This window comes from Typha latifolia, chromosome 9 (genome assembly GCF_019914945.1).
Source record: "Typha latifolia isolate L0001 chromosome 9, TyphaL0001v2, whole genome shotgun sequence".
Taxonomy (NCBI): Eukaryota; Viridiplantae; Streptophyta; class Magnoliopsida; order Poales; family Typhaceae; genus Typha; species Typha latifolia.
The window spans coordinates 2778850-2793994 of record NC_133094.1 but is presented as its reverse complement, the minus strand read 5'-3'; the positions used below and the strand labels follow the sequence as shown (position 1 = coordinate 2793994).

At 37.3% G+C, this 15145-nt stretch overlaps 2 protein-coding genes across 2 annotated transcripts; both read right to left on the bottom strand.

Annotated features, from left to right (window-relative positions):
- Positions 1 to 3554: 3554 nt before the first annotated feature.
- LOC140795035 (E3 ubiquitin-protein ligase UPL5-like) lies at positions 3555 to 7782 on the bottom strand. The gene is made up of 2 exons (XM_073147391.1): positions 6123 to 7782; positions 3555 to 4204 (listed from the first exon to the last, which is right to left on the bottom strand). Exons 1-2 carry the CDS (start codon positions 7780 to 7782, stop codon positions 3555 to 3557), a joined length of 2310 nt encoding a protein of 769 aa, XP_073003492.1.
- A 2745-nt stretch (positions 7783 to 10527) lies between these two features.
- On the bottom strand, positions 10528 to 15145 carry LOC140795034 (E3 ubiquitin-protein ligase UPL5-like). The gene is made up of 4 exons (XM_073147390.1): positions 14500 to 15145; positions 12141 to 12727; positions 11109 to 11327; positions 10528 to 10659 (listed from the first exon to the last, which is right to left on the bottom strand). The coding sequence occupies exons 1-4, from the start codon at positions 15143 to 15145 to the stop codon at positions 10528 to 10530; spliced, it is 1584 nt and encodes a 527-aa protein (XP_073003491.1).

Here is a 15145-nt window from a genome sequence, read left to right as displayed (position 1 = left end):
TCATACGTCTATGCTTGCCGCCTCCACTCTCTGTCTCCATCTACCGCCTACTGCCAAGTCTCCTCTCCTCGTCTCCGTTTTTCGCGGTGCTGCAATCTCTGCCTGCCACTGTGCTGCCGCCCCCGCTCTCCCTCTCCGCTTGCCGCAATCGTCTATCGCGGTGCCTCCGTCCTTGTATCCGCTTGCCATGGTGCCTCCATCCCCGTCCCCGTCTCCGTCTACCCTCCCCTCCTCTCTTTGCTATGTTCACTCTCCTCCAACCGCCTCTCCGTCCCTAGTCGCACCGACCACCTCGTCTTCCTCGGTAGATCCGAAGCTCGTGCCATGGGAGCCAACTCTTGGAGCCTTGCCTCCACTGCTACCGCTTCGTCAACACCAACATTGAAGCTTGAGCAAATTTGAATTTATTTTTACTAAATTTTCCTACAATATTGTAAATTATGCTGGATTTGTGTAAATGTGTGATATTTTATCTTTGTGGGTGTTGTATTATGAGGATTAACTATAAACGGGTAAAATGGATGTAAAGTTAAATGGGTTGTATTTACGGGTTAAATGGATGGTTAAATGGGTTGAATAAAAAATATAATATATTTATTAAACGGGTTATATAAAAAATATAATTTATTTATTAAATGGGTTAAACGGGTCGTGTTCGTGTTTAGAAAAATTGACCATTTTATTAAACGGGTCATGTTCGTGTTAGTACTATCTTAACCCAACCCGAATCTCACCCAACCCAAACCCGGCTAACCCAACCCGATTGCCACCCTAAATATAACTACCTAGAAATTACATTCTCACTCTTTTGCAGCTTGAACCTCGTACTTCAGTTATTTAGGCCAAAATACATAGGTTTGTTTGAACAGGGTGAGTTTGGTAATTTTACTTTATAATCTCATTCTAAATTTGGACCACAACCCAGATTGCTTGCAATTTGCAAACAATATTAATAATTTTTCATCGCATATGTAATTCATGATAAAATATGTATATAAAAAATACATACTCTCTAGTTTTATATGCTAAATTTTAAAACTAAATATAATTAAATTGTAAAAAACCCCAACAAGGAGCATACCTAGTAAGTTAAAATAATCTTCGTCTGCAAGTAATATGAGTTTTAATACGTGTTTGATAATATAATTATAGTGTGAAATTGTCTCGCAACTTATCTTTTTATGGGTAACTTTGAAGGGAAATATATTTGACTTACGAGAAAATTCTTTTATATTAGGCTTCAATCAAGTATCTTTTAATATTAGGCTTCGATCAGGTTTAACAATAGGTATCATGTATGTCTTTATAAGTGATTAATCTACACTAAATTTATGGTTAAAGTATGCCGAACATAAAACTCAATCTGGAAATAAGATATATTACTCCAGCAAGTAAGCTTACTTCATTTCTGGAATTTTTTTTTAAGGTTCAACTTTGCACTAGAGAAGGCATTCTCTAGCTCTGCTACATTACAAAATCCGGGAAAATTACTTGTGTCCTGCAAATCAAATTTGTTTCTGAATTAAAGCTTGGAAGCCCACAAATCAAAATCTACACATCAATTCTTTCACTCTGTTGATATACTCCTGATTGCAGTGCAAATTTAGTGCAGATTTTTTATGGCTTCTGCATCCAATAGTCAACCAGAAAATCTATCAAATAGTTCTTTCTTTTTGATAAATATCAAATAGTTCTAGTAACGAGAAACTCCACTAAGTGAACAGACACTGAAGATTCCAAACATGCCTTGGAGGAAATAGATGATAGCAGACATGATATAGTAAGATCAATAAAAGGATTCAAGATGCCCTCGAAGAACTTTTTGCTCGGGGACATGCATATATCATAATAAGATAAAATATGAAAGCAAAGAGTAAAAGAAGATGCAATGCACTTTCTCCAGAAGAAGAGGGAAAATGGAAATTCAATTATTTCTAGATCTTCACCAGGACACATCTTATAGTCTAAGACTCACGAAAGATTCCTAACATGCAAAAAGTACTACCGATCAGAGCACGCAAGTCGTAATAAAATAAAACATGAGCTGATTGTGAGCGTAGAAAGTGGAATATAATTTCAAAAGAAAAGGCCTTTTGTGCATGTTTAACATTCCAAAAGCAGTATCAGTAATATGCTAATAACAACATCTTCAACCTCAAAGGCATTTGACCTGACTGCTGGAAGTTTCAATATGCTGAAAAGTACAAAGTATGAGTCCATTTCTAAGCAGCCTTTGAGAGATGAGAGAGAATGCCAATCCCTAGTCTGCCAAAGTACTCAGAATACATGAGACTGCTACAAACAATAGAAATAGCACTTCACAATGTTCTCAATAAATGTAGGATTCTACTGAAAGATACTTATATGAAAAGAGGATAAATCTCATATATTCTGCATGAAGGTAACTGATACAATCTCTCTACACAACCCACCATGGACATTTATTTGGGATGCTTAATCTGTACTAATAACCATATAATTTTCAAGGATCTGTTGTTTGTCCATCTGTTAGGGCAAACCATAACCGTGGCTGATATCATGTTGGACTATTACCTGAAGTCGCTCAGCCATAATAGACTTCAACGTGTAGGGAGGGAGGCCAAGGACATTGATGCAAGTGATTGCAGTAGGAAGATGTTCCTCCGATACTAGACTTTTAAGAATGCATGGCGTCTTTTCCAAGCCCCGAAAACCTTCAATTGGTAAGTATTTTATAGCTGTCCAGAAGTAGAGAAGTTCACTTTTCTGCTCCTCTGACATTTCCTCGACAATCTGTGCAGGAAGTCCCATGATCAGCTATTGGTAGCTTATTGAGTGATGACATCTCTAACTCATTTAGATAATGCATCCTTATTTGTCATGCAGAACTATATTTCAGGCTTGTCATAATACAGCATCTTTTACAGGCCACCAACTCACCCAATGACTGCCCTTATTGATAGACTTATAATAATGCCTCAGAACTGAAGGAGATGATAAATCCAAAATAGTGAAAGGATTTAAATGACAATGAATATACAGTTTCCAATATGTAATAATTCATCCTTTTTTCAGAGAGAAAAACGAGAACTTAGTGATATCACAGTTAAACCAATGTCATTAGAATTCGAATCTGTAAACACTTGTATAATATGAGCCCTCTTTAAAAAATCTGAGAGCTACCTCCTTGGCACAATCTTATATCCTATTTGAAGGTAACAATATGTGTTAAATGAACAAAGGTTAAGACATGTTACCTTTGTGGCAGACTGATGGCTGAACAAAAGTTTAAGGTACATCTGAAGATCGCACGTGTCGAACTAGTTTTACACTACGTAGCTACACCATATATAAGCTAATTATCTATAAAATGTTTACATGGAACATATTGAGGAAATAAGAGAGACCCAGACATGCTCCTGTGGGTTAAAAACTTATTTATCCAGTAACTAGAATTAAAAATTAGTAAGCAAAAAAAGAAAAAAAAAAAGTAGATATAATAAGCAACAGAATTGGGTAGATCAACTTATAATTCCAAATACAGTTCCGGCTAGACTTTAGCAGATTACAGACTGTCAAAGAAGGTTACTAGTATAAATAGAAAACAGCACATCCTGAGAAATAACCTTGAGATTTACCTCCCAAAACCAACAGATTTGATCGTCCTCCTTTGTGTAACCTGAGTATCCAGTATGTGTTTTCCAATCCATCACACTAATACTGCTACTTCCACCAAGCATCCAATCAAGATCTTCAAGGGCCAAACTGCGAAAGAAACACTGCTGCTTCTCTCGTTCAGCGAGGATATCAGCAAAACCTATTGCAAAACAAGTAACCTGAGTGGAGATGGATGTTACAAAGCGACTCCGTATCAGGAGGTCGACATACTGTTCCTTGTTCTTGCTATTTACAGCAATCTCCTTACCCCCTGGGACAAGCTCAATAGTTTTCCTAGATCCCTGACATTCAATATCTCTAGAAAATGTTAGTTTTAAAGCATCTGAGTCCAAAGATTCAGCATCCATATCTAAAATTCTTTGGCAACTGGAGTATAACATTGGATCTGCAACCTTTACATCTTCCAAGGTAACTGGTTCGCCTGCTAGTCGCAAGAAAAATGTGCGATCAAACACAATACCAACTTGAATTTCATATGTCAAGGCTAACGCGATCACCCGGCCGCTGAACCCGAAATATCTAAGATGATAATATTCTCTAGCAGATTCTGCAAAATATACAAAACAGACTGGAATCAGTTATGTTTTTATTATGGAAATGAATTTACACCTATAAGCAAATAAGTGTTTGTAAAAATTATTTAAAGACTAATGTGATTCTTAAGGTCCTTTGTGAGCAAAGGTCTCTTGTATGGTCATTTGACTTGACATACTACAATGTAATGTAGCTACCGATCTGTCTTCAGGGCATTACAAATCCCACTTACAGGTCACCTCTTGCCTTATTAATTTTGCTAGCTCCAGATCATAGTTTTTTTATGGAAGAAATGTGGTACGTTAATGTACGGCTACAATTCATTATTAATTACAAAATACAATAAAAAGTACAGAAAGAAAATGGTAAAATATGTCAAAGGACTATTGGAACAATCACTTATTTATCAAAAGCCAGGGACGAAGGTAGACCACAATTATCATAACTAAATCTTTGGCAACGCAACGACAAAATATAGGAGTCACTGTTACAAGCTATGAAGGATAAATCTAAACATGCTCCAGGTACTCTGCTGAAGCATTGCATCCCTCAACATACATAGAAAGAAGAAGCTACTCAAGTGTAGAGATGCAGTAATAACCTCAACTATAAGGAAGAATTAGGTAAGATCACGGCATGTTAAGAGCTACATATACGGGTGTCAATTCAGCTCACCGGCTCACGAGCTGAAGGTTGGGTCAAGCTATAAATGACCCAAGCTCAACCCCAGAACTCTTCAACCTCAAGAACTTAATGAGAGGAGCTAAAAGCTGAAGCCAGCTTGCTCGAGCTCATCTCAATTTAGCTCGAATTTATTGTGTGCAAAAACTGGGATTTGAGTAGTAGGCTTCACCATCTCTGAGTTTTGGTTTATATACTATGGAACAATTAGAGCCATTAGATTTATTAATGGTCACAGTTTAAATTAATCCAAATCTGCAGAGCTCATTTTTCAAGCCTGACTGAGCAGAGCTCAAGTTGGCCTTGCTCCAAGTTGGATTGATCTCAAACTCAGGTTGTATGTAATTTGAGTTGAGGGGAGCAAAGGTCAACTTGCTCAAGCTCGGCTCATTTTCACTACAGCGATCAAGACAGCCAGATATTACATGCAAACAATCACAGGGATTGAAAATGTGTTTCAAACATCATTGTCCATGTGAAATTTCAAGAAACTCTCTTGCATAAAAGATACACATATAAAGCATGTATTGCTCGTTGAGCACAGATTCTTGAAGGCCATCAAAATATGGAAAGCAATTACTGTTTATGTAAAAATCTACACGTGGTATAGACATTCAGATTCATCATACTATAATTTTACGTGATATTCCATGGTTTAACAAATTGCTACATTTTACAGTTCTAAGCTCGTGTTTCATTGATACTGACCCAAAATCTTTCTTGCATACTCCCACATCCATGCACAAGAAATTTTGCTACAACCTTGGAGTGTTAGTCTCCAAAATGAACAAGTAACTAAAGTTTAATGAACTTATAGAAATTAGGCAAAGTATATCATCGTAATGAACCAATAGGTTTTAAATGCCTCCCTGCTATTATTCGCTCCTGATTTTCTGTTGATAGCTTTGTCCAGTAGAGCTATTATCTCACAAAAATATGCATTGTCATTATATTGTTTGAATGATTGACTAAAATGCTATAGAACCATCCGTTTATCCTGTTAAAAAAAATTCAGAAAATGTTCCACAATTTATACAAGGAACGATCATTCCTAGTTAGAATGTCATCTTGTATCAAATTGGGTCCTAAACAAATCTAATACAGTAATCTGCTTCTTCTCCTTATATGATCCGGTAAGAAAAAGCTACTTCATATGTTCCAGATTAATCATTTAACCAATCACAGGCACACACAGACAGAATATGCTCCAAGCTTCAAAGGCCAATATTGCAAATGAAGCAGGAACTTACCACTTGGAAAGAACCGGTGCTTATCATATTGGCATGAGGAGAAAAGGCCAAGATGAGGATTGAAAATCTCTTGACATAACAGACAAAGCCACTCTTTCATAACACCTGGACCTATAGCCTCCTCATGGTTGAAGGTCACATGAAGCTCACTGCACAATGAACTTAGATCAGCATTTTGGAAAATTTCATAAGAATTCTTCAGCAAAGACGACCTATCAATTGATATCACGTAGAAACCATTATGTGTTCTCTCCTTGAACATTGTCAACACCAAGTTCCTCCTTGCCTTGAAATGTGTAACATCTTTGAAGGCTAAAAACCATTGAAAACTTCTGTCCCTCCTTGCTAAACTAAAGATAAAATTTAGCGGTACTCGCTGTGCCAAAATATGTTCATGGATATTCTCCCTAGATTTCCCGATTGCCTGCCAAAACCTGACAATCCCTGTTATAATAGAAGCAATTTGTGAGCATCTTCTCTCTGGATATGTATCATCTGTAAAACCCTTTTTGTTGATCAAATCCTCGATCTTCTTCAGATTCCCATCAACAGCATTCCACAGTTCAGTGGACAATTCATGCAGAGAACTCACCCAATGTACCTTCAGCTGCCTGCTATAGTCTCCTGTGTCCCATACATTCCCTGTGCATGCCCTTATCGCTCCTTCTATTGCAGATATTGACAGGGAGAATTCTTTAAGGATATCGTCTAAATCAGGTTCATCTTCTGCACGTAGCAGCACCAGCAGTGACTCAGTCTGCTGGCGGATAAGTGGCTCCAGCTCATGAACCAAGGCAGCTGGTGTGGAATAGATCAAGTGCCCAGAATTTGACGCTGTCAAAATGATGTCTAGAAGTAATCTTTGTAATTTGCGGTAGAAATGATCGTCCCTGCAACCCACCGATTCGAGCCTCTTCAAGAAAATGAGCAAAAGCGGAACAAATTCCTCCTTCCTCGGAGCATCGACGCTAAGAAAGGAATCAATTGCAACACGAGCAATGTGCTTGTTGGTCAGAGATCCAGAAAGATACAATTCGACGAGCGCCTGAGGGGCACCTACAAATTTTAAGGCCTCAAAAGAAAGACAGGTCATGCTTTTGCTGGTCTCTAAGGATTCGGCACGAAATAACCTTCTGATGGGGATCTTGAACCAATCCACCAAGCCAGAATCTACTTCTCCAAGGGGGGGAGAGAGTTCAAGAAAACGGACAGCGGAGATGAGGGCGGCGGTGAAACGCCAGACGCGGTGCTCCATTGTGCTCCGGAGCCGCCCGACAACGTGGAGGGTGGAATCTGACTCGACCCCCGAAGCGGAGAGGGTGGCGTCATTACGGAGCTGGCGGTTGCGGTAGAGGAGGCGGAGACCCGAGGGGTTAATGCCGGTCATCAACCAGATGTGCATGATGACGGATTCCACGGTGTCCGACGATCGGGCGCGGACCACGAGGGTGGAGCGGGATATCGGGCGGACGAAGAATTGGATCTGATAGATCTTTTGAGAACCGGGCAGCGGGGCGTCGTCGTCGTCGTCGTCATCGGTGACGTAGGGTAAGGGGCTAGAGGTAGAGGTGGAGGGTAATGAGGAGGAAGGGGTGAGCGAATCCTCCATCTTGCCCTTGCCGCGGTCGCGGGCGCCTGTGGAGCGGCCGACGGAGAACATCGCGGTCGGAGAGATCAAGGATCACGTCGGAATCCTAATCCTAAAAATTGGCGCAGAGCGGAGAGAGAGAGAGAGAGAAGAGAGAACGACGGTGGCGTTCGGGTGGAGGAGGAAGAAAGACGAGGGAACGATGTCTCTTTCCTTTAGCGCGAGAAGCCGAGTCTTTCTTTTCAAATGCAAGAGGAGCTTTTGCAAGAAGAACCTCATATGTTCGGATATCAGATGTAAGAATATATGAGAACTCTTCTATAAAAACTCTGAAATTCGAGGGGCTAATGATGAAAAAGTAATCCAATAATGTTAAATATCATTTTATCTTTTTGCACATCTACCATTTTAGTTTTTCTCTGTAGCTGCAAAGAAAGCAATAAAAACACTATAAATCAACACAATTTAAGATTTTGCACTACTACCCATTTTAGATTTCTTTTGCAATTGCATGCCTACTTTCAATCTTTTTTAAATACCAAAATTACCCTTACAGTGATTTTAAGAATAATTTATAATATATATTAAAAAAACTAATATTTTTATCTAATTTATAATTTTAGGATTTCTAGGCAGGAAGTATTAACCGATTTTGATAAATAAACAAATTTCCCAACTCGTTTTCTCCGTCTTTTTCTAAATTATAAACCATCAAAATTCTAACATCTTCTGATATCTAAAAAACCTTTATTTTATTTTTTTCCGTAATCTCAATCTCTTCCTTGTTGGTGATAAAAAGCTTAAACACAATCTCCTTTATATAGAGAATTGTGCTGGAGATACCACCTACCTAAACTCACTTCCTTGGTAGAAAACTAGTAGTTGATTGAGTAAATTGATAGTTAATACATATTGAGAAATTGCTTAGAAATTATGTCACTCTAATTCTCTTACTAGGAGATTTGTCACTCATGCTGATTTTCTTTAAATTTCACCAAGAAAGGCTTAAAAAATGAAATTTCCATGATGTGATATACTATATAGAATATTATGTGAAAAGAAAAAATATTTGGTATCTGTTTTCTATGTTATGTAGCTTTTTTATATTGATTTACAGGTTTGTTCTTCTTTACTTGCTGATACATCCTTCATTATTGACGTTGATTTAATTCCTATAACACAGCTAGTGAAATGCTACAAGAAATTAGTTCTGCTCTGCAACATAAAAAAAAAAAAAAAATATATATATATATATATATATATAATAAAGATAAAATCTAGATAGCATATATAAAACAATCAGAAATATATTACGAAATCTAAAAATATATTTATGGAATCCAATGCTAAATTTTTACATAATTAAAAAATAAATATTTATATAATACATAATTATATATATGGAATTCACAAATATTGTCTTAGTACATCTTTATGTTTATACAATTTATTATGAGAATTAGTCTACAATATTATCAACATTATAACTATCTTGTACATCATTGCATTGTCGAGGTTGAGGGCGATAACCAAATAGCTTAGTCCGCATGAACTAGGCTTAAACCCATCTGAGATAAAATTGTAGTAAGCACGCCAATTCTAACCCGATTTATAATTCGATAGTATAAATCAGGTCTTTGCCCATCCAGCCTCCTGATCCAACTAGCCCACTCGCAGCTCACGGTCCAGCTCATGCATATGTTTCTTGTAGTTATTTAATTCCACATGGAAAGTTGAGTGTGTTAACAAATAGTACATAAGCATTTCCTAACCAACATGTTTTAGTGCACAATAATCCGCAGGCACTCCTAATCGGCAACATCAAAATCTTACCCTCGACTACGACAATCATCCGCACAGAGTGGAGAGAAGTTGACCAAAGCGATCAAAGACGAGAGGCACACCACCCATACGTGACGGTGACGGCCATGGTGGCGAGTGAGATCACACCCTAAGCCTTCAAGGGTCACTCCTATAAGAGATATTGGTGAAGAGAGGCCCAAAATCAATTGACCTTAAAGCCCGACCCAAATCAGACTGGCCAACCCGATAAAGGGGGAGGTTGATATGATTCCTCTAAACTCTAAAGCGTACTACCAGAACCTCCTTATAAACTTTCTTTGGGATCGCCATCGAAGTGGAGAAACAGATTAATTTCAGTTTTTAGCTGGTTTAATGACGCTTTAACCCCTTCCTTTTAACAATTAGTACGACGCAGTACTCTCTTTTTTCAGTATTTTGCAGCTTGAACATCGTATTTTCAATTATTTGGGCTCATATATATAGGTAGCTTGAACAGGGTGAGAGAAATAATTCAACTAATCTCATTCTAAATTTGGATCACAACTCATATTGCTTGCAAACAATGTCTACTTTGCTGTAATCAATAATACATCTTAAGCAAACATATTGCTGTCTTTCTAATTACAAAATATCCCCGTTTGCAAGTAATATGAGTTTTGGTCCACGGTTGCTAATATAATTACAAAGCAAAATTATGTTGCAAATTATCATTTTGTGGGTTTTATGTGCACATGCATATTCCTCAAGTTCTTATTTACAATGAGTGTACCCATTAATGCAAGAAGTAACTTTGAAGAGTAATATATAGGACTTGATTACGGGAAAAATATTTAAATTAGGTTTCGACCTGGTATCCTTATATATATATATATATATATATATATATCATGTATGTCTATATAAATGGTTAATCTAAACTAAACTTTATGATTAAAGTATATTAAAAACATAGAACTCGATCAGTAAATAATGAGAACTTTAAAATATTTTACTACACCAGCAAGTAATCTTACTTCATTTCGATCTGGATCCTTTTTTTGTAGGCTGTTGATATACTCCAACCAATAGTTTAGTGCAGAGGAGATTTGGTGCAAATTTCTCATGACTTCCCCATCCAATAGTCAACAAGAAAACCTCTGAATATTTCTGGTAAGCAGAATATCCATAAAATGAACAGACACAAAAGACTCCAAACATGCCCCGGAAGAAATGGATGATGGCAGACATGATGTAGTAAGGTCGATGAAAGGATCCAAGATGCCTTTGAAGAACGTATTGCTTGGGGACATGCATATCATAATAAAATGAAATAGGAAAGCAACTGCGAAAGAAGATGCAATACTCTTTCTCCAAAGGAGGAGGGAAAATGGAAATTCAATTATTTCCAGCTCTTCGATCGTCAGGACACATCTTACAGAGTATACGATTGATGAAAGATTCCTAACATGCATTTAAAGTACTTACTGATTGGTTCACGCATGTCATAGTAAAATGAAACATGAGCGACTGTGAGCATAGAAAGTGGAATATACTTTCGGAAGTCACTTGTTTCAGTATTTGCCAAAACTCTGGCTTATGTGATTTTGGATTATTACCTGAAGCCGCTTAGCCATGACGGATTTCGATCTGTAGGGTGGGAGACCAAGGATATAATAGCAAGTGGATGCGTTGGGAAGATGTTCCTCAGGTACTTGATATTTACGGATAGATAGCTTGAATTCCAAGCTCCGAAAGCCTTCAACTGGTAAGTATTTTATAGCTGTCCAGAAGTAGAGAAGTTCTCTTTTCTGCTCCTCGGACATTTCCTCGACAATCTGCAGAAGTCCCATGATCAGCTATTGGTAGCTTATTGAGTGATGGCATCTCTAACTCATTTAGATATTGTTCTCATACTGCACTTTATTTCAGGCTACCAATACCACGCAGCAGCATCTTACAAGCCACCAACTAATCCAATGACTCCACCCGACTTGTAATAATGTCTCAGAACTAAAGTAGATGATAAACCCAAAATAGTTAAAGGATTTAAATGACAACCAATATAGAGTTTCCACGACACGATCATCCATCCTATCTGAAGGTAACAAAATGTGTTAGATGACAAAGGTTAAGACATATTACCTTTATGGAAGACTGATGGTTGAACAAAGGTTTAAGGTACATCTAAAGATAGCATGCTTCATGCTAGTTTTACTATGCGTAGCTCGACCGACATATAAGCTAATTATCTGTGAAATGTTTACATGGAAACCTTTTTCAGAAAATGAGAGAGACCTAGATATTTAGTCTTTAGACATTTATCAACGCAACGACATACATGATAGAGTAATATATTAGTGAGAGTCCAAGAGCAGAAAGCACATAATAGTGCGGACACTTACAGCCTTACAGGTACTAAACATGACCAAGGAAGTACTTGCAGTTGAATTTATTTCTCCAATAAATATAATTTGAAAATTAGTAAACCAAAAAAAGAAAGTATATATAATAAGCAACAGAAGTGGGTAGATCAACTTACAATTCCAAATACACTTCCAACTAGACTTTTAGCAGACTACAGACTTTCAAATAAGGTTACTTATATACATAGAAAACAATAAATCGAGAGAAATAACCTTGAGATTTACCTCCCAAAACCAAGAGATCTGATCATCATCTGCACTGTAATCTTCGTAGAAAGTATGCATTTTCCAATCCATCACACTAATATTGCTACTTCCACCAAGCATCCAATCAAGATCTTCAAGGTCCAAACAGTTAAAGAAAAACAGCTTCTTTTCTGATTCAGCGAGAATATCAGCAAAACCTAGAGCAAAATGAGTAACCTGATTGGAGATGGATGTTACAAAGTGACTCTGTACCAGGAGGTCAACATACTGTTCCTTGTTCCTGCTACTTACAGCAATCTCATTACCCCCAGGGACAAGCTCAATATTTTTCCTAGACCCCTGAGATTCAATATCTCTAGAAAATGTTAGCTTTAAAGCATCTGAATCCAAAGTTTCAGCATCCATATCTAAAATTTTTTTCCAACTAGAGTACAATAGTGGATCTGCAACCTTTACATCTTCCAAGGTAACTTGTTCGCCAGCTAGTTGCAAGAAAAAAGTGTGATCTAACAAAATACCTACTTGAACTTCATATGCCAAAGCTAAGGCAATCACTCGACCACTGAAACGGAAATATCCAGAATCATGATTTTCCATAGCAGATTCTGCAAAATTTACAAAACAGACTGGAACCAGTGATGTTTGACATTATTGAAATAAATTTGCACCTACAAGCAAATAAATGTTTGCAGAAATTACTTAAAAACTAATGTGGCTCTTAAGGTCCTCTGTGATGAAAGGTCTCTTGTACGGCCATTTGACTTAACATACTAGAATGTAATGTAGCTACTGATCTGTCTTCCAGGACATTATAAATCCCATTTACAGGTTACAACCTGCCTTAAAAGATTTCATTAGCTCCAGCTCATAGTTTTTCATGGAAGAGATGCAGTATGTTAATGTATGGGTACTTCATTATTAATTTTCATATAAAATAAAAAGTACAGAAAAAAATAAAGAGATTGGCAAACTAACATGTCTAAGAATTATTGAAATAATCAGTTATTAGTTATTAGTCAAAAGCCAGGGATGAACGTAGACCACATCTATCAAACTAAATCTTTGACAATGCGATGACAAAACGCTTGTCATTATCACAAGCTATATAGGACAAATCTAAACATGCTCCAGCTACTATGCAAAAGCATTACATCTTTAAGGACATATATAGAAAGAAGAAGCTAGTCAACTGTACGGAAGAATGAGAACCAGCTCACTGGAGCTATGTGTTGGGGTGTGTCAATTGAGCTAGCTCGAGCTTAGTTACTTCAAATTTATTATATATATATATTTTATGCATAGAACAATTAGAGCCATTAGATATAGAATCCAATGGCTTATAGGTTACATTTAAACAAGTCCATATTTGGAGAGCTAATTTTTCAAGCCTAATCGACCAAAGCTCACGTTGGCCTTGCTCCAACTTGACAGATCTAGAGCTTGTTTTATACGTATTTCGAGCTGAGGGGAGCTGAGCTCAGCTTGTGCAAGCTCGACTCATTTACACCTATAGTTATGCATAACTCATGAAATACAGCAATTAGGACTGCCAGGGATTATATGCAAATGTGTTTTGAGCATCATTGTCTGAGTGAAATTTCAAGGAAATGCCTCGCACATGTTGGGTTAAGAGAAACAGGTATAAAGCATGTATTGCTTGTTCAACACTTAGAGGCCTCCAAAAATATGGAAAGGAAAGTAGACACTGTTTGTTCACTATAGCAATATATGGAAAGGAAAGTAGACACTGTTTGTTCACTATAGCAATATTTTTACATGATATATTCCATGGTTTGACAAATTATAATCATTTACAGATCTAAATTTGTGTTCTTGTTGATATGACCTAAAAGCTTTCCTGTAGCCTCCCAAATCCATGCGCAAGAAACTTTGCTACAATCTTGGCAATGTTAGACTCCAAAATGAACAGGTAACTAATATAAAAAGAACTTAGAAATTATGCAAAGTATACCATCACAATAAACTACTAGGTTTTAGATGCTTCCCTGCTGTTACTCGCTCCTGATTTTGTATTGATAGTTTTGTTCGGTAGAGCTGTTACCTCACTAACATATGCATTATCATTATAGTAAAATGCTATTGAACCCATCCATAAATCCCATTAGAATACTTTAAGAAAATGGGAACAATCATTCCCCAGTTAGAATGTCATCATGTATCAAAATGGGTCCTAAGCAAATGTAGCACAATAAGTCATTAACAGTAATATGCTTCTTCTCCTTATGTGATCTGGCAAGAAAATTCCATTTTCGTATGTTCCAGATTAATCATTTAACAGATCACAGCCATGCACACAGACAGAATATGCTCTAAGCTTCAAAGGCCAATATTGACTGCAAATGAAGCAGAAACTTACCATTTGGAAAGAACCGGCGCTTGTCATGTTGGCATGAGGAGAAAAGGCCAAAATGAGGATTGAAAATCTCTTGACATACCAGACAAAGCCACTCTGACAGAACACCTGGACCTGAGGCCTCTTCATGGTCGAATGTCACTTGAAGCTCATTACGCAATGAATTTAGATTAGCACTTTGGATAAGTTCATAAGAATTGACCAGCAAAGAGGACCTGTCAATTGACATCTCATAGATATGATTATTTCTTCTCTCCTCAAACAATATCAACACCAAGTTCTTCCTTGCCTTGAAATGTGTAACATCTTTTAAGGCCAAAAACCATTCAAAACTTCTGTCCCTCCTTGCTAAACTAAAAATAAAATTTAGCGCTACTCGCTGTGCCAAAATAAGTGGATGGATATTCTCCATAGATTTCCCAATTGCCTGTGAAAACCAGACAATCCTTGTTATAATAGAAGCAATTTGTGAGCATTTTTTCACTGGATATGTATCATCTGTCAGACTCTTTTCGTCGACCAAGTCCTCGACCTTCTTCAGATTCTCATCAACAGCTTCCCACAGTTCAGTGAACAATTCATGCAAAGAAACCCAATCTACCTGCAGCTGACTGTTGTAGCCTCCCGTGTCCCATACTTTCCCTCGCAT

Bases quoted from the DNA above. Each gene is read 5' to 3' on its own strand.
- LOC140795035 (XM_073147391.1), bottom strand. From the start codon at position 7,782: ATGTTCTCCGTCGGCCGCTCCACAGGCGCCCGCGACCGCGGCAAGGGC. The intron at 4,205-6,122 runs GTAAGTTCCTGC...TATATTTTGCAG, and splicing joins GCACCGGTTCTTTCCAAGTG to AATCTGCTAGAGAATATTAT.
- LOC140795034 (XM_073147390.1), bottom strand. From the start codon at position 15,145: ATGCGAGGGAAAGTATGGGACACGGGAGGCTACAACAGTCAGCTGCAG. The intron at 12,728-14,499 runs GTAAGTTTCTGC...TAAATTTTGCAG, and splicing joins GCGCCGGTTCTTTCCAAATG to AATCTGCTATGGAAAATCAT. The intron at 10,660-11,108 runs GTAATAATCCAA...TCTGCTTACCAG, and splicing joins TCATGGCTAAGCGGCTTCAG to AAATATTCAGAGGTTTTCTT.